The 26,190-nt window shown below is 41.8% G+C and overlaps 1 protein-coding gene across 3 annotated transcripts in view; it reads right to left on the minus strand.

Annotated features, from left to right (window-relative positions):
* The window catches only part of slc12a2 (solute carrier family 12 member 2), a 39,450-nt gene extending 13,465 nt beyond the window's left edge, over positions 1-25,985 (minus strand). For 2 of the 3 annotated variants that reach the window (XM_030769800.1, XM_030769801.1), the window contains exons 1-13: positions 25,336-25,985; positions 8,403-8,522; positions 7,252-7,327; positions 6,796-6,891; positions 3,849-3,988; positions 3,440-3,550; positions 3,213-3,321; positions 2,832-2,956; positions 2,449-2,533; positions 2,182-2,336; positions 1,536-1,643; positions 1,243-1,366; positions 1,013-1,114 (exon numbers count right to left, since the gene is read on the minus strand). In XM_030769800.1, the coding sequence (XP_030625660.1) occupies positions 1,013-1,114; positions 1,243-1,366; positions 1,536-1,643; positions 2,182-2,336; positions 2,449-2,533; positions 2,832-2,956; positions 3,213-3,321; positions 3,440-3,550; positions 3,849-3,988; positions 6,796-6,891; positions 7,252-7,327; positions 8,403-8,522; positions 25,336-25,917 (1,933 nt within the window). In that variant the 5' untranslated portion in view covers positions 25,918-25,985. The remainder of the gene's footprint in view (positions 1-1,012; positions 1,115-1,242; positions 1,367-1,535; positions 1,644-2,181; positions 2,337-2,448; positions 2,534-2,831; positions 2,957-3,212; positions 3,322-3,439; positions 3,551-3,848; positions 3,989-6,795; positions 6,892-7,251; positions 7,328-8,402; positions 8,523-25,335) is intronic. The other variant, XM_030769802.1, reaches the window with a different exon arrangement.
* Between the last annotated feature and the right edge of the window lie 205 nt (positions 25,986-26,190).

Raw genomic sequence — 26,190 nt, forward strand, 5'->3', positions numbered from 1 at the left:
GTTACATAATGACAAGGCTACCAAGCCTACATGACATAAAGGGTACATTACATGCCCACCTGATCTTTGTGTTAATTTTTTTTTTTCCCTTGAGGTTAACTGAAACAGGAAAAATTTTACACGCTAAAGAAGACGTGAGATTTCTGTCTTCTAAGAGACCTCAGTTCCCAAATGTACCCTTTAAGTGCATGTCATTGCATCTGTGAGGTCTGTATGTACAGTATCACAATTAGACATATCTACCTGGATGTCTTCAAGAGCTTTGGTATCGAGGGAAAAACAATACACCTCTTTACAAAAAAAAACATAGCAGTGATTTTTTTTTTCAGATATCTTCACATAAGACAATTCTACATTGAATTCTAAACAAAGTCATTATAGATTCCAAAGTCAATTCAAAGAATCAGTCAATAACAAGTCATTATTTAACATGAGAGATCTGTATTTAAAAAAGAAAAAAAAAAAAGTCAAAGCTGTCATCAGAAAGATGGTCCTTTGTCCTTTCACTACACTGAGGCCTGTGAGAAGCAGTCTTCAAAGCAAATCACACCTGTCAAAACACTGCACTGCCACACTTAATGCAGTTCTGCCTGTCCACACGGCAAAGTGTAGAGAGGAACCCAGAGGAATACTGTAACCATCAGTTTATAACCCAGACACCTAAGGTACCAGATACACACCTGTACTGCTGAGAGACCAGCCTTGCTGTATGAGTAACACACCAGACGGAAGCAAATCAGGCCATTTTTGAACATTAATGGCACTGAACAGCCTTTGCTTTAAGTCATTTTGCCAAATAGAAGCAATCTGTGCTTTCTCAAAATAATTGGAGGTATTCTCCAGGATGAGCGAGAGCTGGCACTTCCAATGCAAATATTATCTTTGCATAACAAAGCAGAATTATCCAAAATCTTGCAATTTTGAGACAGGCTGTGTTTAAATCATGCTTGACTGACGTTGTTTTTGCACAGAAAGCCTTGAGAGATGCGTTGCCAGTAACGAAAGATCTTACCAGGAGAGTTGGCGAGAGAGGCGTGAAACACCGAGAAATTGATGAGGGCATAGGAGGCCAGGAAAAAGTTGGATATGATGGGAGCAATGGTGTTCAACTCAGCTGCAGGAATGAAAGACACAGCTATTAGAATGAGGACTTTAAGGAAAAAAAAAAAAAAAAACAGTATGGTCTCAAGCTGGCATTAGAAATGCGTGCATTGAGCATGTCTTTGACAAACACCTACGTACCAATGAGAATGAAGCCCAGAGCAATACCAAAGGTCAGGAAGTAGCCACGGAGTGGCTCGTTGTTCTTGCCGTAGCCCTTACCAAACACACCAATGCCGGGGTAGATGTTGTCTTTACACAAGGCCTGCCAAGAAAACACACCAGTTTCTGAATATATATATATATATATATATATATATATAAATACACACACACACACATACACACACACATACACACACACACACACACACACACACTCTTCCAAAACCAACCAATTCGAACCAAATCAGTTTCAACCAATCACAGCCCACCTGAAACACTTTGGGAGCGCTGACGAGGGAGGCCAGGGCTGAGGAAAGTGTGGCGGAGAAGATCCCGGCTGAGATAAGGGGTCCAAAACCAGACACCACACTCATAACCTGGAGAAAGAATCTTTTTATTCTGTTTGATCTTATAAACAAAGCCAATTTTACAAGTGGAAAAAAGCTGATCCCTTTCAATGATTTATACAGCAAAGGGAACTAATTAGACCAAGGTGCTAACAACACCAAGATGATGGGTTTGATACCCAGGGAACACACGTACTGATGAAAATGTATATCTGTACTGTGAGTCACTTTGGATAAAAGTGTCTGCCAAATGAATAGGTGTAGGTGTAATGTGGCTATATTCATTACACTACTCAAATACTTCACGCAACTACTGACCATGACTGAAAATTCTTCACTGAAAAAAATGTTACATGCTGAAACGGATTTTTCTTTAGTAAGTATTTCAGAGCAGTTAAAACACTGAAATCAAAGCAGAGATGAACTTCATGAAACCTTTTCAATACATACACCTTTTATACGGTTACACTGCTTTTTAGTTTCATGTGACTCTATACCTAAAAATCAAATCCATATTAAACTTGTTTATCACAGTGTTAATTCAGCACATTTACTGTACACACCACACCTGAAAGTCATTGTGGAGGCCATATGAGCAGGATGACAATTCCCCAGGTGGTGGCTTGCAGGAGGAGAAATCATAGCCAAATTTACATGCTGCATCTGTGCAGTTCACAGTTGCATTGGTCACGGCAAGTGTAGCATCACGCACAATGCAAGCACCTTTCAAGAAACAGAAATGGATATTCCAACTCAAAAAAGGAATACACTGCATTGTGTCCAAGTATCACACTGAAAAAATAATATCCCAATAATATTGTCTGAAGGCCCATACCAGTGGAGACAGCAACACCCATGTAAACTATTCCTGTGATTAAAATAGCCAGAAGGGTGCCTCTTGGAATGGCCATTTGTGGATCCTGTAATCAGGAAAAATGTTAAAATAATAACTCAATTCAAAAGAGATCACATTCAATTTGACAAATTCTTCAAAAACAACTGTTTAAAAAACTAGATTCCTCTTCCCACATCAGTATGATTCTATATGTGTTCTGTAAGCTCCACTATCATACATCAGTATGATTCTGTATGTATTCTGTAAGTTCCACTATCATACATCAGTATGATTCTGTATGTATTCTGTAAGTTCCACTATCATACATCAGTATGATTCTATATGTGTTCTATAAGTTCTACATGTGTTTGTCTGACGCTCACAGCAAGATCTCCTGAGATGTTGGCACCAGCAAGAATGCCAGTAGCTGCGGGGAAGAAGATAGAAAAGACAGAGAAGAATGTTTCTCCTCGAAAGTCTGGACCCATGTTCTCCATCATAATTCCAACTGAGAGAGAGAGAGAGAGAGAGAGAGAGCGAGAGAGTGAGAGAGAGAGCAAGAGAGAGAGAGCTCTTTAATACTTAGTCTTTCACTCTCTTTGCTGTCTAAGAGAAGTCTTGACATAGCACTTTACACAATCCATATTTAAGACAGTGCACAGAAATTCTTGATTTGACAAATTAGTTATCAGAAAGTGACTGCCTCACCATATTCACATAACAACATCTAACTTGGCACTAGAGGGGAAAACACATGTTTATACCATCATAGCCGAAGAAACCATAGACCTCCTTAGACTGTACAGGGATGAAAGATCCAATGAAATAATTGAAGATGGCAGTGATTAAGACAACCAGTAGGAAGATCTGTGCCTGCAAAACAAAATAACTGTTAATACTTGTCAGCATTGACAAGTTCACAAATTCTTTATTTAACTTTAACACAAACACAACTCCAACCATGCCAGGAAAACAACAATAACCATCTTACCTTGGCTTCCCACTCCATCCCTGCAACAGAGATCCCAAGGAGAATGATGACAGTGATTGTTCCGATGATACGGACGTCGTTGATCTCATCAATCATCAACATGTCACCATTCTGAAAGAGAGCAGTGTCCAGAAGAATTATCAAGACATCAACGTCCAGATGCATTACCAAAGGTGCTCTTTAGTGCCCCATCTCACACACGAATAACAGAAAACACACACACACACACACACACACACACATACACAGATTACTGCTGTGGTAACTAATAAGCAGAAGCATCCACTAAAACACGTTTATATTCCTAACAAAAATCTAAAATCTAAATAAATCTACACCTGAGGGCATGAAGGCATAATTAACAACCACTGGTCTCAAATTAATACATAAAGAGTTTAAATGTTCCTACTTTGAGAAGCTCCACAACTGTTTCCGCAAAGCCCACGACATACATGGCTACAGCCACAGCATTGGCAAAGGCAAAAATGAGACCAATGGAGCCGCCAAACTCTGGACCTAAACTTCGCGATATCAGATAATATGCCCCTCCTGGAGGAAAAAACAAACAAACAAACAGAAAGAGATAAAAAAAAAAAAATAAGAGGATGAACCACTTCAGACAATGTCAAGCAAAGAGAACACATATGGAGACAAAGTGGACATCACTAATAAAAGAAAACGTGTTTTTTTTCCTGGGGTCATGCTACTGTAAGGAGAGGGATAAAACATGCCCTGTGCTCTTCAAAAAACAGTCGCAGTCAGATGAAACAAAGGACAAGGGCAAAATTCAAATATTGGATTTGTTGATGTCTTAGTACCTTAGGTCTGAAAGTGCTCTGCCTATGTCGTGCTATGTTTTGGTAGCAAGAGAACAGGATGTAGAAATTTTTGGAATACCAAAAGAGATTAGTCTCTACGGCATTAACAACCAAACATTACCGTGTGCATTATTACAGACTACACACATGGTATGAGAATTCAATCAAAAGGTGCAGTATTGTCAATCATGCACTCATAATGCTTATATGTACTATATTGTGTTTTGATTTCTTCCATAATCTCACAACTGCCACACCAATACAAAACTCCATGATCAATCCAACATAAGCAGACAGATTCTCACAGTTTAAAAAAAAACAAAAAAAAAAACACACATCACAAAGGAGTCACTGTAAAATCCTACAAGGGGACCCTATAACATATTCATATTGTTTTAAGTGTGGGAAAGGTGTCTGTATGGAGTTAGCTTTGTTGCTTTAGTGTGAGGACAGACTAAATACCAACCAATACTGAAGACATTAGAAGGCCGCTCCAGCTCACCGTGATCGAACTTGATCCTGAGCAAACGAAACCTCACCAGAGCAGGGCTGCGGGATTTGAGATCTCCCGGGGCACTCCCACGAAAATACAAATATCTGTACTCTGATACCATTTCTCCTCTACACTGTTGGAAAGCTTCACCCATTGTTTGCCTCAACACGTCACGAAGACCTGTTGGGAGCATCTGGGTTTCTGTTTCGGACCTCCACGCTGCAGCGCCGCGGCTCTCACTTAGCCCAAAGGTGCACTGAGATTTAGGAACACACTATTGAATTTCTCCTCATGCTATGACAACTAGGGGCAACATGCAGAGCGCTCTCCCTGCCTCTCAGTCCCTTCCAGATGAATCACTGTGCTCCTCACACATTATACACCCTTGAGCAGACTGGATGAAGAGCCTAGTGCCTTGGTGGAAATAATTACAGCTGCTGTGAACAGCACAAATACGCCAAACATGTTTGTCCAAGCAGTGAAATCTGAGAAAATGTAGCACAAACAGAGCTTGGCTCTGAAGGGCATTCATTTCTGAACGTTTCAAGGAAGCAATAAGAGCAAAATCTCTTACATCTCTCTGATTCATTCAGCAGCTACGACACCAAACAGTGCGTTACTTGATGTAACCTGTCCAAAGGGAGCATTCTGAGGACAGATGTTGACAATTCCTGAACTACATTTAAACTCAGACTCGTGGTCCAGGTGAGCTACAGAAATGCTGAGTATACAGTCAGGGTGACAATAGCATCAGCGATAGTTTAGAGGGTTGTGCATGCTCTAATCATTTAAAAATATCACTTATCCTCATCATTTCCATTGCACAAAAAGAGCACAATTAGAATTCCACCTAATAATAAAACACAGATGCGTTGCTGTTAAATGAAGTGAGTGACATAAAACAGATGAGAGGACTCCATGGCCTTCCCATGACTGTTCCATGACTGCCCTCTGGTTTTACCACATGTGTTCTCAGGTTTCACCATGCATAGCCGGAGCAGAACTCAGTAGGTTCAAATTTAACACCACAATGTGTTTCCTTCACTTCGCACACTTTCTCACAGCTCCTGCTATTTCGGATTAAAATGGCACCATGACTTCACTAAGCGGACTGCTTCTCCGTTCTGCGTGCTCTGTCCATCGAGAAATTGGGGGTGTGTTTCGACTGTAGTTTTGTGACTGGCTGCTTGGAAGCTCAGTTCATCGGGATGCAAGTGAAATATGATAACACGTTTAAAATCTTATTAATTTTGCACAACCCCTAGGCACTGCTGATGCTATTTTCCGACCTTCCTGTTTATACCCTGACCTTCCTTGGGGCTGAGAGATTAAGAGATAGAGGTGATGACATATCAGAAGAGGAACACTGAAATTCATTATTTAAATTCACTGGCCATGGAGGAGGAAAAATAAAACACTACATGAGGGAGGCCTTTGATAAAGAGTTCTTAAAGAGGAAGAGGAATTGATAGCAAGCCGGGGAGTCCATTTCAGCAGTGTGTTTTTGAAAGATATTTCTCAACTGACCTAAATCTGACCCACTTCACAAAATTCTCTAATTCTAGTTCCACAAAGTCTGCAAAACCATATTATTAAAGTAAAGGATGTGCAAAAGCAACAAACTGAGAACAGATGGACAGTAAAGGACTTGTATTTTGCTGTGATTACAATTCATCCACGGGAGTACGTAAAAATGCATTCACTATACTGATGGCTAAATGCACCGTGAAGAAATAACTGTACTCAACACCCTCAGTGACAGATATGTGTATGGTTATGACAAAGTCACTAACTCTCTAACCTTTACACTCCGCATCCTGATCATGCTTCACACTAGGTCACCTGTGGTGAGAGCTTTTCTAGGGCCTCTGGTGACATAAATGGTTTCGAGAGGGCATGGTGTGTAGTTCCAAAGAGATATTAAATAACGTGTCTAAATATTAATCTCACTTTAGTGCTGACTTTTGCGTGCCTTTTATTAAGACACTTCTGTGGCATGCTGCCACAGTTCCTTGTGTGGTTTACTGTGTCATGAGCATACTCACCTCCTCGCACAAAACCATTGGTCGCTATCGCCGAGGTTGAAACGCCAGTGATGGTAGTCACAACAGTTGCCATGGCGACAATGACGCAAGCGTATACTGTGGAGGGGGGGTCAAACGGATTAATGAACAATTTTAAAAATTCACACTTTCATATTTGTTTTAAACAATAACTAATAACAAGTGTTAGTTAATCTGCTGGTTTAGAATTCATCATATGACCGTTGAGGTTTCTAAAGTGCTCCATGGTTTCACACATTCTGAAGAAGTGTGTGAATAGACGCAGTGGTGCTAGAAAATGAGCTGCTGTTTGACTACGGAATGCATCTCACGCCGCGGCAACATTCAGCGTCTGAGTGACAAAACACGGTGGTCTCAGGTAAGGCTCAGGAGACAGGTTGTGAATTAAAGCTGTAATTCACATGGACTGCTTAAGTGCGCCCCACAAGCTCAACCTACCAATTCCTGCCTGACCCACGATCCACGTCATACGAATGAAGAGCATCACACCCCAAATGTTCAACATGCAGCGCACCTGCACAGAGGAAGGATGGCAATTAGGATGTAGATAGGTACCACAAACACATGGCTCATCAAAGTGCTTTCTCAAACACGAGTACCACGGCCTGCAGCACTGACTCAACCACTGTTGCAGTACGAAAAAACACTTGAAATGACGATGACATGCAGGATGCAAAGGATTTAAAGCCACAGATTTAACACACACTGCTGTTTGCACATTCAGACACCGGTCAAAACAATTACATGTTAAAATCTAACCTAGAGTTCAAAATATAGCTTTATGTGGAGAAAATACCGTTCAAGATGACAAGGAGTTTTTATTTATCCGTACGTGAAGACCTTGCCACCTCTTATCACTGTTTCTCTTTTTTTTTTTAATTGCAAAAATACATTTCTGCTCTTCCTTGATGTGCCGTGCTGAGACACTGAACAGGTGAAAATGAGGACAATGTTGAGAGTAAGAGGAAGGAGGAAGAGAGCATTTGCCATGTCAAAATATAGAAGAAGTGAGGTGAACCAGACGTGATCTGTGAACAGTGATGCTGTAATACACACCATCTATCAAACTCTAACTTTTCAAACAGAGCACTCTTCCTTTAGCAGACATTTATAACTGTCCTTATTTTGTTAGGTATGAGCAGAGGTCAGCGGAAGAGCTCTACTAAGTTCTCGGCTTGTTGAGACCAGCTCCATGTCTAATTTGCATACCTTCGACACTCTCACACTAGAGCTAAAATACCAGCCAGGAGCAGAACAAGACAAGTGGGCTAATGCAATTCCCACAAGTGTCTAGAAATCACGGGTAGAGTGTGATTCACACTCACTAACAACTTTTATTCTGTTTGTGTAACGGACTTTTGCAGCCCGCAGGAAGGCTAATGTAGGAACCATGAAGGTAAAGTGATGAGAGAGCCCTGAAGGGAGAAAAAAAAAAAAAAAAAACCACTGCAAGGCATCTTACCATTGCTATATACAGAGTTAACTGACACTGTCTTTATGTACAGGTCCAAGAAAATCATTTAAAACAAAAAAGAAGAAAAAGAAAACAAGATTAAAGATCAAAACATGATTCCTCATTAGGCACTCACCAGAACGCCTTTGATCCATCCGAATTTCACTACACCCTTGGACTCAGAAGCCTCTTTGTTGGCAGCCTCCTCAGCAGGGGTCAGTTCTTCACCATTGGCAAAGCCATCCTCAAATGGCTCCTAAAACAACAGGCAACATCCTTCAGCAACACTGTGTAACAACAATTCAAAACAATGATCACATATTAATAGAAGCGGCACACTTTTAGGATACTGGGAAGGAGGGGAAAATCAACTGAAATACTTAAATATATAAAAGAGAGGGTTGGCTGTTCAATAGTATTAATTAGGCCAGTAGTTTTGCCATTTCATCAGTGAGTGACCAGGTAATTGCTAAACTATTCATGCACTTATCAGTTTTAGCTGTGTTTAGCAAACACTATCTCCAGCCTGAGTGGATTGCTGTTTCACTGTCCATCAGCATGATTCATTTAAATCTGTTCTCCTCACACATTTTCAGTGTGAGATTTTTTCCAATTCTCCGTTCCTGTCTGTCTGTCTGTCTGTCTGTCTGTCTGCCTGCCTGCCTCTCTCTCTCTCTCTTCCTCTCTCCCTCTCTCCCTCTCGCCAGAGTTATTTGTCCTTGTATCTGCAGAGGGTCAAATACAGGAAGCCTCCCTCCTGTGTAGGGACAATGCTGTGACGTAGGCAGCTGGCCTTGTGGTCTCACTGGACCACCACTGCTGGTATGCAGATGGCAGGCTATGGGAGCCTCCCATAACTGTCTGCCTAAGCATCAGCACAAAGTAGATGCCTCTTTATGATCACCTCCTCTAAACTTTACAACATCCTGTCTCTGATTACAAACAAAGGTTCTACACAAACGCAAAAGAGAAGCCAAAACGACAATCCTTTGACTGGTCAAAGCTTCCTGTGCGGTAAGTTCTTAGTGACACACATAGCCTTAAACAACGTGAGCACATACGTACGCATTCACTGATTAACCACAGGCCTGGTGGAAAAGGCAACAATGGTTCGATACAAATACACGACTGTGGGCTTGAGGGTGTATTGACTTGCAAAGGCTCAATGGGATTGTGACGTATTGGGCACCGGTCCAGACAGAGATATGGGCAGAGCTCTTGCACTTCTGTTCCACTAGAGTTATGATAAGACTCACGCTAAACGATAGCATCACAAGGGCAAGTCCACTCCTTCCACACCGATTCATTTATTTTGGATTGACATACCAAGGGCTTAGCACCACACATACCACTTTTATAAAAGGGGCATAGGCCACATTAGCTGCTGTTGACATGTGTTGTGGTCAATGGATGCATGGATGACCTTCAGAGGATGCCTTATTGATTAGCCTTTTGATTGCTGGGACACATTATGGTACAGTCGTGACACTGATGCAGCTCATGCAATATGTTTAATATGTCTTTAATCTCACAATATGAAAAACACATTAATCATTTGCTGAGATTGTTTGCCTGATTTCAGCAACTAACTCATAAAACTGGAATCTAGAAAAGACTCCACATATCTGTTGCCTCCCTCTTGTGCCCTCCGTCTTTAAGGACAAGTCCGTCACTTATTACTACTCCTCTGACATCTCTTTCCATCTCAAGGACATGCTCCCTGCCAAGAGCTCCAGTGCAAAACACTCCAAGTCCAGGCTCAGAACTGTGCATATTTGATGAGTGTTTCTTAGGAACTGCAATGACATCAAGCATTACACAGGATAAGGCCGGGGGGGGGGGGGGGGGGGGGGGGCAATGAAATAACCTCTGTGAGAAGCTTGAGAGAGGAAGAAACCAAAGAAATTCCATACTTAGCCCAAATTTTGACTATGACAATGTGCCATCTGTGTTACAGAATGCACAGTACAGCATGGGATTAGGGAAACCGGGAGACGATGGGTTTATTATGGAGGTGCAGAGCAAGGACAATGGCCATATGAATTATAAAACAGTGTGGCGCCTCTGGCATATACCCCAGCATGTGTTTGTGGGAGCTGAGAGAGAGCATCACCTGAGCCATCTGTCAACATGAGCTCTTTGCCTGCGCCAACGATGACGAGGGGTCTAGCTACAGTACGGACACTGAGCTTTTGAAAGGGATGGAGACAGGAAATGAGAAAGAATGGCTTTGTCGGAGCTCAGGGCCCTGTCAGCACCCCAGCCGTGGGGCCAGAGAGGCCTGGCCGGGGGTCAGGTGAGAGAGGATAGCAGCAGGAGGAGCATTCTGGTTTTTACAAGCAAGAGGAGAGATCTCATAGCTAAAGGTGAAAACCTGTCCCGCAGAGGGACACCACTGTCTAAAAAATAAGAATAGATCAGTTGTTTCTATCCTAAAGCTACACAGGAGAATTTAAAGTTTTTCCAAAAAAAAAGTGCTTATTTTGAACGTCCTTCTTTAACATTTTCATTTACTGATGGGGGAAAATCCACCATCCAGTACCAGTATGGAAAACTGAAGATTCACAGCCCAAGAGGAAACTGGGAAAGAACAATAGAGAGGAAAGAGTCCCTTTTTGCCATCATCAGGTCAGAGCTAAAACAAAAGATGATCTCTCCATGCGGGGCAAAGCCCAGCGAATAAGGATGTGACTCACGGCCCTTCCCAAATAACTTTCACATCCCATCTGTGAGTCAAATGCCTTTATGATGTCCAAGACAATGGCCAGTATGAATCTTAAGCCAGTGAGGCGTCTCCGGTGTCGTGCACTACCAGAATGGAGTGTTGGGACTTGCACAAATAGCACTCCATAGACAAGTGGTTCTTTTTCCATTTGAGCAGAGTGGAGAATGAGAGGATCACACCATACACAGCTAGAGAGGTCCTCTTCACAATGCTGTAACAGCATGGTAGGAACCCATCAACTACCACCTCCACCACCTCCACAGTTCAAAAGGCACTACTGGACAGGTCTGTCAGCACTTACAGATAGCACTGCTCTTCACATGGTGAGAGAGGCATGGGTTCCAAAAGAGCATGTGATTCGGTTGATCTTCAGAACTCTAGGTTGTTAGGCTGATAATTCTGAGACAGGACCAATCGTCTTAAATCAAAATTAGAGACTGTGGCACAAGTCCAAGTGGTTTAGAAAGTACAGACTCTATCTGGCCTCTCCAGGGCATGATCTTTCATAAGGCCCTGCAAGACCATATTCTCAAGGGGCTTGCATAGAGCGTACAAAATACTTTGTTAATGATTATTCACATCATTCCTGCAGTACTGTTTCAATGTCCAGATAACTATTTGGCATCTTCGACGTCGTGGTTAATATCCGACGATAATAAGAATCTATGGTATTAATTACAATGAACTCACCTCATCCCTGAGTGCACTTTGAAAGGTCTTCTAAGAAGAACGATCAGAAAGATCTGAAATTTGGTTGTCTCTGTGTTTGGTTCATTACTAAAAATGAGCCAGTGTGTATTCATGAAAGGTCTAGATAGACCTAAACACACATTGGATCCCATGGATCCAGAGGTCTAAAAGCTAGGCTACTTGCGAGACTCACAACCTGTCTCCTGGTCTCAAAAGAGTTAGCCATTAGTAAAATGACTGATTATTGATTAGGGCTTGCACAATCAGATCAGAGCTAGAATAATTAGTAAATTGTAAAAACTAACCAGATGTCCAGATACTAAGTGGATAATGTGGCGAAAACAGTGTTAAGGTATGTCATCCATTTGGATCCTTACTTCTTTGGCTTAATGCCCTTAGCCCTTATGGTGCTCCAAGGACAAAAAAAGGTCCCATTTTTCCTGAAAGCCTTTGCATCATCATTAATCACACCGCTAATCGCAACTGCTTCTTGCTTGTAAGGTCCCTAGCTAACTTTGCGTTCACATTAAATATGAGGGCATCCACAAAACTGTCCTGCATTTTTGGCAAACAGAGAAAATTAAACGAGCTTTTGACGAAAAATGGAAATAAGTACTTTAAAGCCTGTTCCTGATGTTATTAGACATAATGATGTCTTTGTATAGTTTTAACTGCACTGGTTATCAGCTTCAAGTGATGTAAAGATCTGATGAAATAAGAGAACTGTTAATTGACCATGAAAGTTGCTAGGAGTGTTTTCGTAGCTGGATTCTACATAACGTTTTCTGAATAAAATGCTCTCAGAATTCCAGCTATTACTAAATTCCGTCAGCCCTCCAAAAGCGTTGACCCCAAAATCTCCTCATGTTCTACTCATGTTTTAAGGCCTCTAACCTCTTTCAAATGTAAGTGTCCTGCAACCGTGTTCAAGCCTTACACCCGAGGTCTATTCTATTTGCTGTTGGAAGAAAAAATATCCATGGATTACTGCCAAACCCACCACTGAATTGACTTATACACTGCCAACTCAAGCAAACACAGTATCATAGCCTGGTACAGTCATTTCAAACAATGCATGCATTCAGTAGCAGTGGTGTGAACAGTTTTCACATATTGGACCATGCAAGTCAAGCAAATTCTAATGTTAACTTCCACCAGAGGAGGTCATAGTCATCCAACAAGCCATAACAGCATAGCTGTGGATTCAGACTACACACGACAGTCGTAATTCACTGAAAACAGCTCCATGGTTGACAGGCAAATACCCTACATGTTGCCTTATCAGCAAAGTAGTAGTTTGGCAGACTGTTAGAATCTGGGAGATCACAGTAATCTGTTTTTTTGGCATGAACATCTTGAACAGCTGTGGATGGGACGAGAAAAGAAGTGTCCTTCTGGTTGGGTCAGTCCTCCACTTACATAACAGATCCACAAAGAACTGCTGATATTTGTGTGATTCCAAAGATTTTACAATTCTGTTTTCCTTTATGATCCCTGTCAATATATAACATGTGCCTCTAAAGCTATTCCATACACCCCCCCCAGCTCATGACATTCCTTTCCACAGTCTGTATTTCAAGAACACTGGCATGATACTTCCAGGCTTAGCACAGGCTCATGTCCTCATTCCGTAGCATGTCTCTCCTTGTAGGTCTACCATAAGAAAACATTCATGAAAAGAGGGCAATAAATATGAATATTTCTTACTGTCACGAACCTGAAAAAACATGTAATATCTCTGTCATATATCAAATGATGTCTCTGGGGTATAACTTCCTTGACTGGTGAAAAGCACCCTGAGCAACAGACATGAGGTAGACAACAAACAAACACAACTAGCTGATCCTGTGAACCATCAAAGTGGAAGTAGTCAGCCGAGTCTTTCACAACGAAGTGAAAGGTAAGTCATGGGGAATGATTGGAACTTCAGTTCACCTGGTGGTTGGGCCACAATGATGAGCCATGAGCTGCCTCATCCAAACAGGGACAAGCAGCTTTAAACAAGATCCACCATACCCAGCTCACAATGCAAAAGCAAACCACTACCACACAACACTCTCACAAAGATAACTCTAGGCTTAACACAGTAGAAAAACCCAGTTGTCAAATTAACCCCATAATATGAACCCTGTTCTCATTTAGCAACTGCAGCTCACAGTGAGGCTTAATAACATTTGCTTGCTCCCAAATTGTTTGATAAGAAGCACAAACCATGTGACCAAGTACCACAGGTCATTAGTTTCTGCGAATCCTATGACTGTTAGAGAGTAAACAGAGTGTCCATTAGAGGACATGGAGTACAGTGGCAATTAACCACAGCTTGATCTGAACAAAAGATTCCCAACCTCCAGTATCTAGAGGCTTAGTATCCTCAAGTTCTTGTGTTGTCACCAGGAACTGAGTCACTGGATGAAATACTGTTCTCACTTTCACAGTTCTGGCGTACAAGCTTATAATGACAAGAAATCTATGTATATCCAACATATGAAAAAGTCCCTTGCTTGGGCCTATATTCAAAAGCTTTTCTGTTTGTTCAGTAATCTAAGCACATTTCCCACCTAGAGAGTGTGGCGCTGATTATTCTTGATAAACGAATGAACTGCAGACCAATTTTTACTTACTTATTTACAAAGGTGCCCTTTCAGCTGTGTATTTCCAACAAAAACACATACAATGAAAAAACAAGAAACTAAAAAATTGCACGCCGCGCGAATACTTCTAACTGAGGCTTCAAGCCAGTGAAGTGAAATCACATGTAAAAGCTCCTGTCTTGCCAGTTCATAACTTTCAGAAAATGGAAGTATCATCTATTGGATGTGTGTTTGTTTAGATATGGTGTGTATACTCCAACTACAATACTTGCAGCCTTTTTATTACCAGCAGTAGAGAACCAGAGGCTCGATCCATCCTGAGGACCTAGGAGTCTGTATAAAGGTCTAATATTTGGCTCTTGGCTGCCTGCATTTCCAATACACTTCAAAAGCACTGGAACCTTCCCCAAGGGTTCTAGCTTCACTGTGTCATCTATTCCATCTTCACAAGGTCTATTGGGGATTTTAGCTGAAAAGGCTCCAAGCTATTTGTCTCCAATACGCAGATCTCAATCTTTAACAAAGTGACTCATTGTTACTGCCACTGAAGTCAGCCAATCAATGTAAGTTAATTATTACTGCTGTCTAATATGGAGTAGTTTTAATACCTCAAATCTCAGGCAAGTATTAGCTGTGCTTTTTCTAAACATCTCTACTGCAGAGGCAAGCTTGTTTCCTTCTGTGACTTAGCAACAAACTCCAGAGGAAAGGTTATTCAAGCGCAATTAGCAACCAGCAGGCTATTTAGAGACTGACGCTGGATGCTTGGCTTAGTGGGAAAGAGTAAAAACACACCTTTACATTCTGTTTGCTCTGGTGTGTGGAAATGAAAGCTAAAAAAAAAGTGGCATTTGCTCAAATGAATGTTACAATCATTTGGCTCTGGCCTTGAAGAATGAGACAATTGTAGCAAAACGTGTTGGTGTACTCTTCAAAAAAAAAAAAAAAACCCACAAATGTACAAATGAGGGGACATTGACACTTTTTTTTCAAGCAAGTATGTGATCAGATTGGATGAAATTTAGCACCAGTTCATCACAGAGGAAACTGTTGCATAAATATCCATGAAAGAGGTGAAAATTTAAACACGTGTCAGCTCACTCCCATTTTACACATAGAGAGTTTCTTTTACCATAAAAAAGGTAGGGCTTGGGCAGCACAACAGAAAAGACATTAGCAAAGGCCGGGTTTGTGACCCAGTCGCGGTGGTTCCAGCTAGACTGGGCATCCACATGGAGCCAGTTGGGGGATTGTCTTCCTGTCACTGTAATACTGATTCCCACTGGTCAGCCGGGGCACCAGATTAGTGGTGGGTGAATCTGGGGAGCACAGTGTGAACCTCCACACGTGTTATGGCTTCCCAAAGGTCTCCCTAGTCTGGAAAAAAGTAGTGGTTGGCAACTCCATATGTATCGGAGGAGACATGTAGCAGTCCATGGCCAACGTGGCAGTTGTGCAAGGAGCAAGTACCGGAAATACAAAGGAACTGATCATTGCAAAAAGAAAAAAAAAGTTTTTGTTGCTGTTTATTAAATTTAAATTGTAACAGCAAAGGGTGACACTTTGACTACATGTAGCCATTACTTTTTAAATCATGGACATCAGTGCCAATGTTGGCAAAATACATAAAAGGGGCGTGTTTGTTTCTTACACAGTCCAATAAGGTTCCCTACCCTTTAGTGTATGGTTGCAGCTTTAAGTGTTTGATTTCTACCACTGATTAGCTACCTGGTGATATTTCTGTTGCTGTTTAAATCTATGTGTAACAACTTGTTGTCATTTAGCGCTCTTTAAAAAAGGGTCATTGTATAGTAGAATAAAACTTGGTTTTAATGGTTGCTTGGTTACTATGGTGAAGAAGTACATCAGTCACTAGCATTGTGACACATAGCATGCTATCACATTGCTCTCAATCCACAAAGACAAGGCTAAAGAGTTAAAAGCTGCCTTTGTAAATATCTAATAGAGATGGATTAGCAATGCTTGTCAGTGAGGAGCTCAGTGATAGGTAGATCTGTGATCTGTACTTCTGAAAAGACACTGCTGTATGCCATAAATATGGTGAAGCCTACCTGGTCCACAGAGCTCAAATGCATTTTTTGAATCTTTGAAACAAAGTCTGATGTTTTCAAATGGTGGGACGCAGCTTCAAACTGTCCCTGGCTGTAAGTTGGCTGTTGCATATACTTTATAGCATCTTCTTTGTACTATATGCCCCACCCATGCTATTATCACATTTTCAATCCTATTTTATTTGTCTCGGCCTACAGCTCACCACTGAACTACATTTTGACCTAGCAAGCCAGAGGTTTGTGCAATCATATCACAAACAAATAAAGCCTCAATATTAAAAATGAAATGACAAATTTCAACCCATATGACATAAGTGACATCAGAAAACAAATTATGTTAACTATTATTATGGCTTGGGGAACTTCTGGGCATGCCATATTTCGTCCCAGCCCCTTAGTGAATTATCAGACATTCAAGAGCCAACGTGGGCTATATCATCTAATCCAAAAACAAATAACTCAATTATCATCTGTAAATAACTGTTGCCCTTTTGCTGTACAATTCTAAACTACATCATAGAATAAAGTGCCACCCTGCTCTCCAATCTGACCTCTCACAACAAGCCACTTGTACAGTTAGGCTGCATTTTGCATCTGACCCTAACAGTGGGGTTGGCCAGTCCCAGGTCTAAACAGGAAATGAGCATTTTTCATGTGCTAACAACCAGTGGGAGCCCATCAGGGACTTGGTAAACAGCCCTCTTATAATACTTCACCTTGAGGAGAGTTAGAGCCTGACGTCCTTTCCTAAGCCATAAAAAGCCCTTTGTTTAGAAAATGTAATTAGCAGTCAGCGTACCATGAGCTAGCAGGTCTTCACAAGTGCACTTTGTTCTCCATAACATGATACAAAACTTCTTCTAAAAGTTCTTCTAGAACTCAGATGCACTGCTTTAGTCCATCTCTCCAATCATCCACAGCAAAAGCAACAATAAAGCAGTGTTATTCATCACTTGCTAGGACTGTGTGGTAATCATCCCCATGTCTTGTAAGCAGTATGAAGCTATTAACCAAGCTGTAAACAAGTCTCAAAGCTGCCCCATCCTCCTGTGATACAGGCACGGTTTTGTGAAATGAATTGGGCTTGCTTCCTAAGGTGCTTATTTATTTACCTTGCCCTGTCCCCAGAACACACTAACACACACATGAAAAAGGGACAACAAGAGTAAGGCTCTGTTGTAACACATCTGTCAGAGATACAGTTAATTTCCTGAACATTACTGTGTCCAATTGCAGTAAATAACCCATTTATTCCAAATAGCACTCCTAACAGCAGAATGTAAGAATTCAGACCTTTTTTCAATGGAAAACATGTGCAACCCAGAGGAGAGAGTGTGTGTGTGTGTGTGTGTGTGTGTGTGTGTGTGAGTGTGTGTGTGTGTGTGTGCGTGTGTGCGTGCATGCATAGAAGTGAGGGGAGACTGGTGTGGCCAAAATGAAGAGGCTGAAGCCAGCCCTAGAGTCCATCAGTACTGTAATAGTACAGACATCAAGCTTTCAGTATCTGGCAATGACCTCAAAACATGTCCTAAAACCTGTATTATCATTCCAAACTCCCAACCAACAAACCGCACTAGCAAAACACCATTACCACAGTGGTAATCCTGTCATCTTATACATGCACTTATGTAAGTACAACAAGAATGTCAAAGATAAAGATGGGAGTGAACAAACCACAACCACAACAGCCCCTCCAATACATACAACTGCTCCTGAACTAAATATAGTTGGACAACTGAAATAAAACAAAGAGAAAAAAACAATCAAACAAAAAGCCACTCACAACAGGGCAAGCAGAGAACCAGAGAAGTGATCAGGTTAAGATAATTACCATGTCTGTCACAGCTGTTTGAGTGAAAAGCTCTGCATGAGAGAAAAGCAGGCACAATGCTAGGCCAGAACACAGATCATTCCAGTGTGTCGGGGACTCCGAATGAAAAAAGACGGGTTCTGGGTGTAGAGAACCATCGTTCAACGCATAAATGTTAATAAGGACTAAAGCCTACACAATCTTTTTTATTTTCGGGTAAAACGTTTCATACCCTGGGAGATTCAGTCTTAAACTGTTTGGTATTCTCTCTGAGGAAAAAAAAGACTTCTAAAAGCAGTCTACATTTCGTGAGCTTTCACATTTACAAGAGGCACTGCCAACATTTACATCTGTTGACATGTGAGCATCTAATCTAGGGTATTTTCTTCTCCAGTTAGGTTTAACAAAAAAGCCAACCCTGACACTAACACTGTTTGTCATCTAGAATGTGGCCCCAATAGAAAACCCAAAACCCCATTAAGTGGGTCTTTTAAATGCTTTAATTATTGACCAGTATGTTCTCTGATATTGACAACACAGGATCTGCACATGAGCCCCAAGGCTGAGAGCAGCATTGTGATGTGATTTCACAAGCAATTTAGACGACAGATTATACTCATGTCTGAACAACTTATAATATCTCAAATAAAATACCAAATAATTTCTCTGCTCTAATCTCTGAGTGAACCACTGGAAAAAAAAAAGTAAACTGAGAGGATGGTGAGAGGCAAGATGAGCTTGGCCCTGAACACAAACAGGGCTAGCCTCACCACACTACAAAGCCCTCTTTGTTTCGTGGGGTTCAATCATCAGAGACTGCACAGCCATGATCAGAACTGTAATCCAAAACAATTCGATGTCAAAAGCCACTGCTAGCAGAAGGCCAGTCATTTCGACTCCATCCTCAAGTCACAGCAAGCTGCTGGGGTAGTTCGCCTATTGCCATGACATGACAGGACCGCAATCTAATCAGTCTCAAAGAACATCAATATGGCATGAAACTGGCATCAGATATGCATATGTGTTGTTTTAAGATAAGACCAAAGACAATAAGCCTCTCATCAAGGAAAAAAGCTGCACTTATCAAAGTTTGATCAAATGGAAAATAAAATGGGAACCAGTTTAATTCACAGACAGTTATGATATGCCAGCTTGCACTGTGAAATGTGTCATCTGTAAAACAAATGTCAGACAGAAAAAAAAGGGGATTCAAACTTTCACACAGACTAGGTTGTGTAACACTGCCAGATTGAAAGTACATTGTGTTCTAGAGACATGCCATTTGAGCTAGCACAGAACTAGCAGCATCTCACCTGAAAGACAGTTACTAATCAAAACAACGACACCGTGAATGAGAACACCAGCCAACAGGAGCCGGGCTCTGGTAGAAGGTCACTGCTGTTTTGTTTATGTGGATACCTGATCTCAAAGTTTCTAGGAATTGGGGCAGTGATTCTCACATTCAATACCTTACGGAATGAACTGAGATGGCTAACAATTAGTTCATCAGGGACACAGATATCTTTAAGTAGAGATGTAAACATCCAAAAAAAAAAAAAAATGGGCAGACATCTTGTTTGCACAGACAGAACCACGTTCGGTGACTTAGCAAGGCTTCTGTACTTCCCTTATTACACCATCTGGCAGCGATGGCAAAAGCTAGAGTATACATAACACCACTGGCCTCACACCCAACATCCTGTAACCAACATGGCAACAAAGGTTCTTCCCCTAGTTCCTCATCACAGCCAAAAGCAGAGTCCTCTGGCCCCTGCTCTTCCTGTCCCCATTAAAGTAGAGAGCCAAACTATACCAGAGAGCGAGAGAGAGAAAACATAGAGAGAGAAAGAGCAAACATAAACACGGAGCCACGTGGAGTCAGTCATTTGAACAGTCACAGTCCTTCCTGTATTGGCTAAGCTCACTGCAGCTTCCTCTTAACATTTACAAATGCTAAACAAGTGTTACCTCACCTCATGTTTACACAGGAAAACAGTAGGTTAAAGAGATAAAAAGATAAGAGCCCTTTTTGCAAGAGTTACCGTATTTACTGATAAAAGGCTGCACATAATCAGGCTATGCAGTATGACAACAAAACAACCCTTCCTTCCCCTTTTCTGCAAGTCTAGATCAACCAGGCAAACTCCAGTGATCTAGCATTGAACAAGCTTCACTGAAACGTAACACAACAATAAATCCATCTTCAAATGAAAAACAAGCTGTTGAATGTCTATCCTGCCTTGAGTCAAGTGCTCTTAAGTTTACAACTCCCACATAAGCAAAATAAGGAGACTAACAAAAGGAAAACATCAAAGAATATCTAAAACCCAAGAAGCAGTTTTCGCAACAGCTCTGAGAAGAGTTTTTACATGCATGGACAGATGATATCAAAAAAAAAGTCCTACACTGCCATTGATTCCAGATCCACGTGCAGGTCAGAGCTGAGAGGAGGTTAAGAGGTTGAGATGGCCCACACTCCTGACCCATCCCATGTTAACCTCCTTCTACAGCAACCCAGGGCGACAGCTACCAGATGGTCCATGTCACTACACACACCAGCGAGAGAAAGACAGTGACAGCCACCATGCTTCAGGCTACCAGCTCCAACTCTCAGCTGATTCCAAACATATGGGAGTGAAAAATCAGGATCACACAGCACTCATGTTTCAACATGAATTAGCATTTCATTGCCAAAAGCACAAACCATCTCATGTTCTCTTCACAGCAACATATAAGGTGACAGTACACATGCTACAATACAGCTTTGTACACACTTTGAAGAAACACTTATCATCCTCATGTTCTGTGCATTTTAATCCTCAAATTAGAAAAACACTAATTTAAGTGAGTAGCTGGCTGGATATTGCACAAGACCTGACAAAGAAAACACAACTTCTGCTTTCATGTGTGTGTGTGTTTTTTTTTTCTTTCCTATGTGGCACGAGTCCAAACACAGCCCCAACCACATTGTCTAACAAGTCTTAAAAGTCCAGTATGTCAGAACAAGACAACAGGTGACACCAGGAACACAAATATCATTCCAACAGTAATTACGACATAATGGAAACACTCATTGCACATTCCAAAGAAGCCAAGTAAGACGACATCTAGGACACAAGGCTAATTTGCTAAAAGTGCTAATATCCAACTGCAAAGTTACATCCTCAATTCATGCTGATTTGATTCCAAAGCACCTATGAAGACTCATTTGGATGTGTCAATATCTACTCTAACATTAATAAATGATGATGTTCTGCTGATGATTCTACCTGTTGAGGCCCCACCCAGCTGGCTCCAGTCTTTCCACACACATACCCAAGGGACAGGGTTACCGTGGAGACATGCGACACGACGTGCATTTGGCTTTTTTATGCCTGACCTGGTCTTCTCTTCTGGTGCATCTGGCACCAATAACATTCTGACCAGGGATAGTCAACGTTATGTGTTGACACTAGAGTATCAGTCACTGAAACAGCCATCTGGACATCATTTTTAGCTCTAAAAGGAAGGTGACACATGGAAAAATAATTCTACGAGTTCAAAGGAACATCACTACAGCGATCCAAAAATGTTCTTAATAAAACACAACTTTATTAACATAGGCATATTTCCTGTGCGTTGGCACGGCAGGAGGCATGGCTAACCTAATCAAAAAGACTGTATATATAACATGCCATGCTCTGAGGCCCTACCATGCATGAACAGTTTTGAGTTTTCTGAAAGCTCGCTGTCCACTGTACATGCAAGTGTCATTCATAACAATGCCTTGCCTATTTGGAGCCTCATTAACTACAGAGGCCCCAAGGTTATAAGGTTCTACGCTGTAATTAAGGGACAGTCCGAGCTGGTTGACAGAGAAGACCACAACGTTCTTAGAACATGGGGGCCTAGAGATCCTTTTGGGCTGATGAACATTAGGCTGTTAGGAAGCAAAGAAAGAAAAGAAAAAGACAAAAAGGATGAGAGAAACACTTGCTGATAGATTAAGACAAACTAAACAGTCATACTTAACACACTCACTTTCACAAGCCCATTTCACATAGTTGAACTGCACAGGTGACATTAAGAAAAGTTCTGGCAGCATATAAACTGACACGTCTGGTCAATGTCATTGACGCTGTGCATGACGGGACCTTGTGCGACAGTACATTCTGCACTTTGTGCCGTAGTGGCAGTGGGGAAGACATCAATATTTCAGCACAATCTGCTTCTGCTCCACTGCGCCACGCTGAATAAATCTGCCCTGTCAGGGTTTCCCTCTGGCTGGTCAATATCATGCAGCTCAATGCCCATGTCCCACACTCTGCTGGGAGGCCACCACTAGCTAGGCAGCAACCCCCCCCCCCAAAAAAACACCCATGCAGTCTCTTACTGATGTCACTCACACACGGAAAACAAACATGTGACAATCACGGCTTTTACTTATTTATTTATTTATTATACTGAAACTGAGTGAATAATCATCAATACACACACATTTCAGCTTTGAGCTCTGGCAGAGCTACACAATGTCCTAAAATATCAGGCAAAATTTAAGCAAACTTAGCAAGAACCTTCACCATTTTAGAGTGTGACTGACTGATAGCTAATTGGCATGTGCATTGATTTCAGTTTAATGTTCACTCAGGACAGACAACAGAATGGAATTTCCAGTCGCCTCAGGTCTGTAGTACGGCAGAAGCTGTCAAATAATTACAGTAGGAAAAACTACTCTGTCCTGATGGCATGACATCGCTTACTTCCTGTGCAATTTTTACATAACCATGCTATTGCTTATTCACTCTGTACACCCAACAAGCGATAAAGCTAGGACCAAACCAACAAATTACACAAGAGGCAGCAGATAACAGTTTAGAGGTTTAGAGGCGCTAGAAAAAACACTTACAAACTACAGCTGGAGCGTGAATGTTGTTAATCCTTCAACTCTGCATGAAATTTAACTATTGGCATGGTGGATAGGGATCTGTTTTACATGTGCATTGATGCTAGTTCAGAAACTAAGATGAACCCTAGTCAAATATGGAATTCATCAAGAACCACTAAAACAATCTGAAAAATCAGAAAAATAATAAACAATGACTTCACAACTTTCAAACAGCTGAGAAATGAAACAAGATCAAGAATTAATAAACCCTATTGGTGCTTCTCAAACCACTCCCACTAACAACACTGCCCTAAGCATTTCACTCCTGTCCCATACTGATACACTGTATTAGTTACATTAATGAAGGATGATAATCAGTGAATTTATGAAATGTGCTGATTAGTTTGATCCACATCGGTTAAATTAGGTGTAACAATAAATGACTAATGAAAAAACAGTCCCTTCAGAAATTAAGCTAAACACCGCAATTAATAATACACCAATCAAAGTCAAACGGATTTGTGTCAACCAAACCTCAGAGAGAAATATCTACAACATAAAGTCCACGTGGGATAAGACAGTGTGCGACAACTGTATTTATAGTCATAGCAAACATGATGCATCCCTGTACATTTTCACCAGTATCAGGTTACAGGCAGCTGCCCCTGCGTGCGATACACAGGCTGCCAAAAAAAGTCACACGCTTTCAACTCCTGGGATGAAAAACAATCGTTCCCCCAGTCACGCCACGGCGACCATCCAGTGAGTCGATATATTTGTGAATGAACCAAAAATTCAGGCCTCATCACACAGAGAATCAATGGCAGTTTCCACATACTGCAGGAGTGGCGGTAAGGGTAGAGTTGGGCTCTGATATTACGAGCACATGCAGAAAGTAGGAGGTTTTACACACTTCAACGTGATCGCTACCATGCAGAATGTCTGTGGACGGAAGCTATCAGACATTATATGTGATCAGCTAAACAGGAAAAAGAACAAAGACAACCTATAGAAATAAAGCATGATGTTGACTGAGGAGAGTCTTGTTAAACCAAAAGGAGACAGGAATTACACTCTCTTAAGACATGGCAAGCAGACAGATTAATCCTGTCTCTTGAGTATGTATGTATTTGAAGCTGGGAGAGAAACGAGAAGCATGGATGGAAGAGAGAAAAAAAAATCAGGCTAAGGAGGGGGACCTTGAGTTTGCCCCATCCCCCATTTAAAAGACAAAACCTCAGCCTGGAATGTCAACATTGTTCGGCCTTTCTGCTTTCTCTTAGTTTTCAGAGAACAACGCATCAACCCAAACCAGGTTTCTTAAAAGTGTAAATAATCATGAACTGAACTCAAAGGTGGCTCGCAGTTATTCTGAGTCATACATATTTCTGTTTTGAGATCTCGAAGTGCAGTGTGAGCTGGAGTGGTGTCTTTACTCGGTGCAAGTTTTTCTGTGGCACTTAGATCGATCTTGGGCATGACAGGCATGCAAAGATATGAGCTGCAATTACAGCTGTTCCCCACTCTCGCTAATGTGTTGCTAATAATTCGCTACCATCGGTTGAGTGCGCTGATTTCAAGATGCATATAAAGAAATGAGTCACTTGTAAAATGGAGGTAACATATATATATATATATATATATATATATATATATATTAATGTAATACACGTGGTGTCTAGGGTACTGAGAGGGAAGTCAGTTCACGACCTGAATGACGCCATTCATCTCCTAAACCGCACAAAATTTAATTACTATGTTTTTGCTCAATGAGTGTGACGTTGCGTTGTCAGGCAATGTGAGACAGAAGTTTGGAGAGTCGAGCTCATTATCTTAAATACTGGTAATTCGACTAGTCACTTAAACACCTTGTGGGCTTGCTGTGCAAAGAAGGGTTAATCAGACTCACACGACCACATCATGCTTTCTATGAATATCGAATATGTATTTCCGACTCGGCAACAAAGGTTCGTCCTCTCGACTGAGTCTGCTGATACAGCGGTCAAACACCGATGATGCTTGAGTCATTTAAGTTATGATTTAAAACAGCGTTTGGGTATTCAGATATACGTCTTCGCTATCCTCTCTCAATTACGGAAAATGATCCCCACTTAGCCAAGTTATGACTCATACTGCTCTCAGAGCGACTAAACGTTTGTCAATTCATGGACCTTCATAGGATGAAAACTAGCTACTCTACTGAGCTACGGCAGGCTGCCAACAACTACACTAGCGCGTCACACGTGTCTTGTCGCAAGCTTGAAAAATTCAGACTCGAAACTCGTCTGTCAACCTCTCATGTCGCGATAAATCTTACCTTATCCAGCTCGTCATGCAACTCTGATAGGGTGGGTCTGATGAGCTTTTCCCCCAAGGGCGCAGCAGTCTGCCGGTAGAAATCGATTTTCGGCACGGCATCAATGGTGTTATGGCCAAAAGTCCTCAAGTAATAGGTGTTGGTGTGAGTATCGTAGTGATAATGTTGCTGGCCTCCAGTTGAAGAATGTAGACTGCCCTCGCTCATTACGGTGTCTCCGTTCTGGATGCCGTCGGAGGGTGCAGCATCTGGGCTCGAGGCCCCACTTGGATCCACAAAGTTCACCACCCGAAATCTGCCCTTCGCCTCCTCGCCACCAGCTGCGACTTCCCCCGAACAATTAGGAGCCACATCTGTGGCGGGAGCGGCACTGTCGCCAGATGCCTGTGGGGAGGCATCGGAGTCGGGTGTTTTGTCTTGGCCAGTGGTGACGCCGGCTGCTTCTGCCACGAGATCTACTTGAAACCTACTCTGGCTCGGTGTCGGTCCGGCAGGCGTCAGACCACTGTCCACAGTCAGACCTTCATTTTCTGGAGGGGGGTTCTCACTCTGGGCGGGAGACGTAGAGGGTGGCGCTGACATGGTAGGTCTTACCGGTGAATGACGACAGACAGGCTCTTTCAAAATGTGAATGTCCGGTAAAAGTCGTGCGCGACAGCGAAACTAGTGATGGCACAGTCCTTATGCTGCTTACTATCCCAGACACCTAAAACACTCCTGAACAGTCCATTTGAAGTGGGTGACCGCACGGGTTGCTCGTTTTCAGGATACGGGGTGCCTCCAAATTTTGAAAGGGCGACTGCTGCTTCTTCCAAACTGGCAACACGACTCACACGACTCAAAACATGCAGACAG

Source organism: Chanos chanos, chromosome 3 (assembly GCF_902362185.1).
Source record: "Chanos chanos chromosome 3, fChaCha1.1, whole genome shotgun sequence".
Classification (NCBI taxonomy): domain Eukaryota; kingdom Metazoa; phylum Chordata; class Actinopteri; order Gonorynchiformes; family Chanidae; genus Chanos; species Chanos chanos.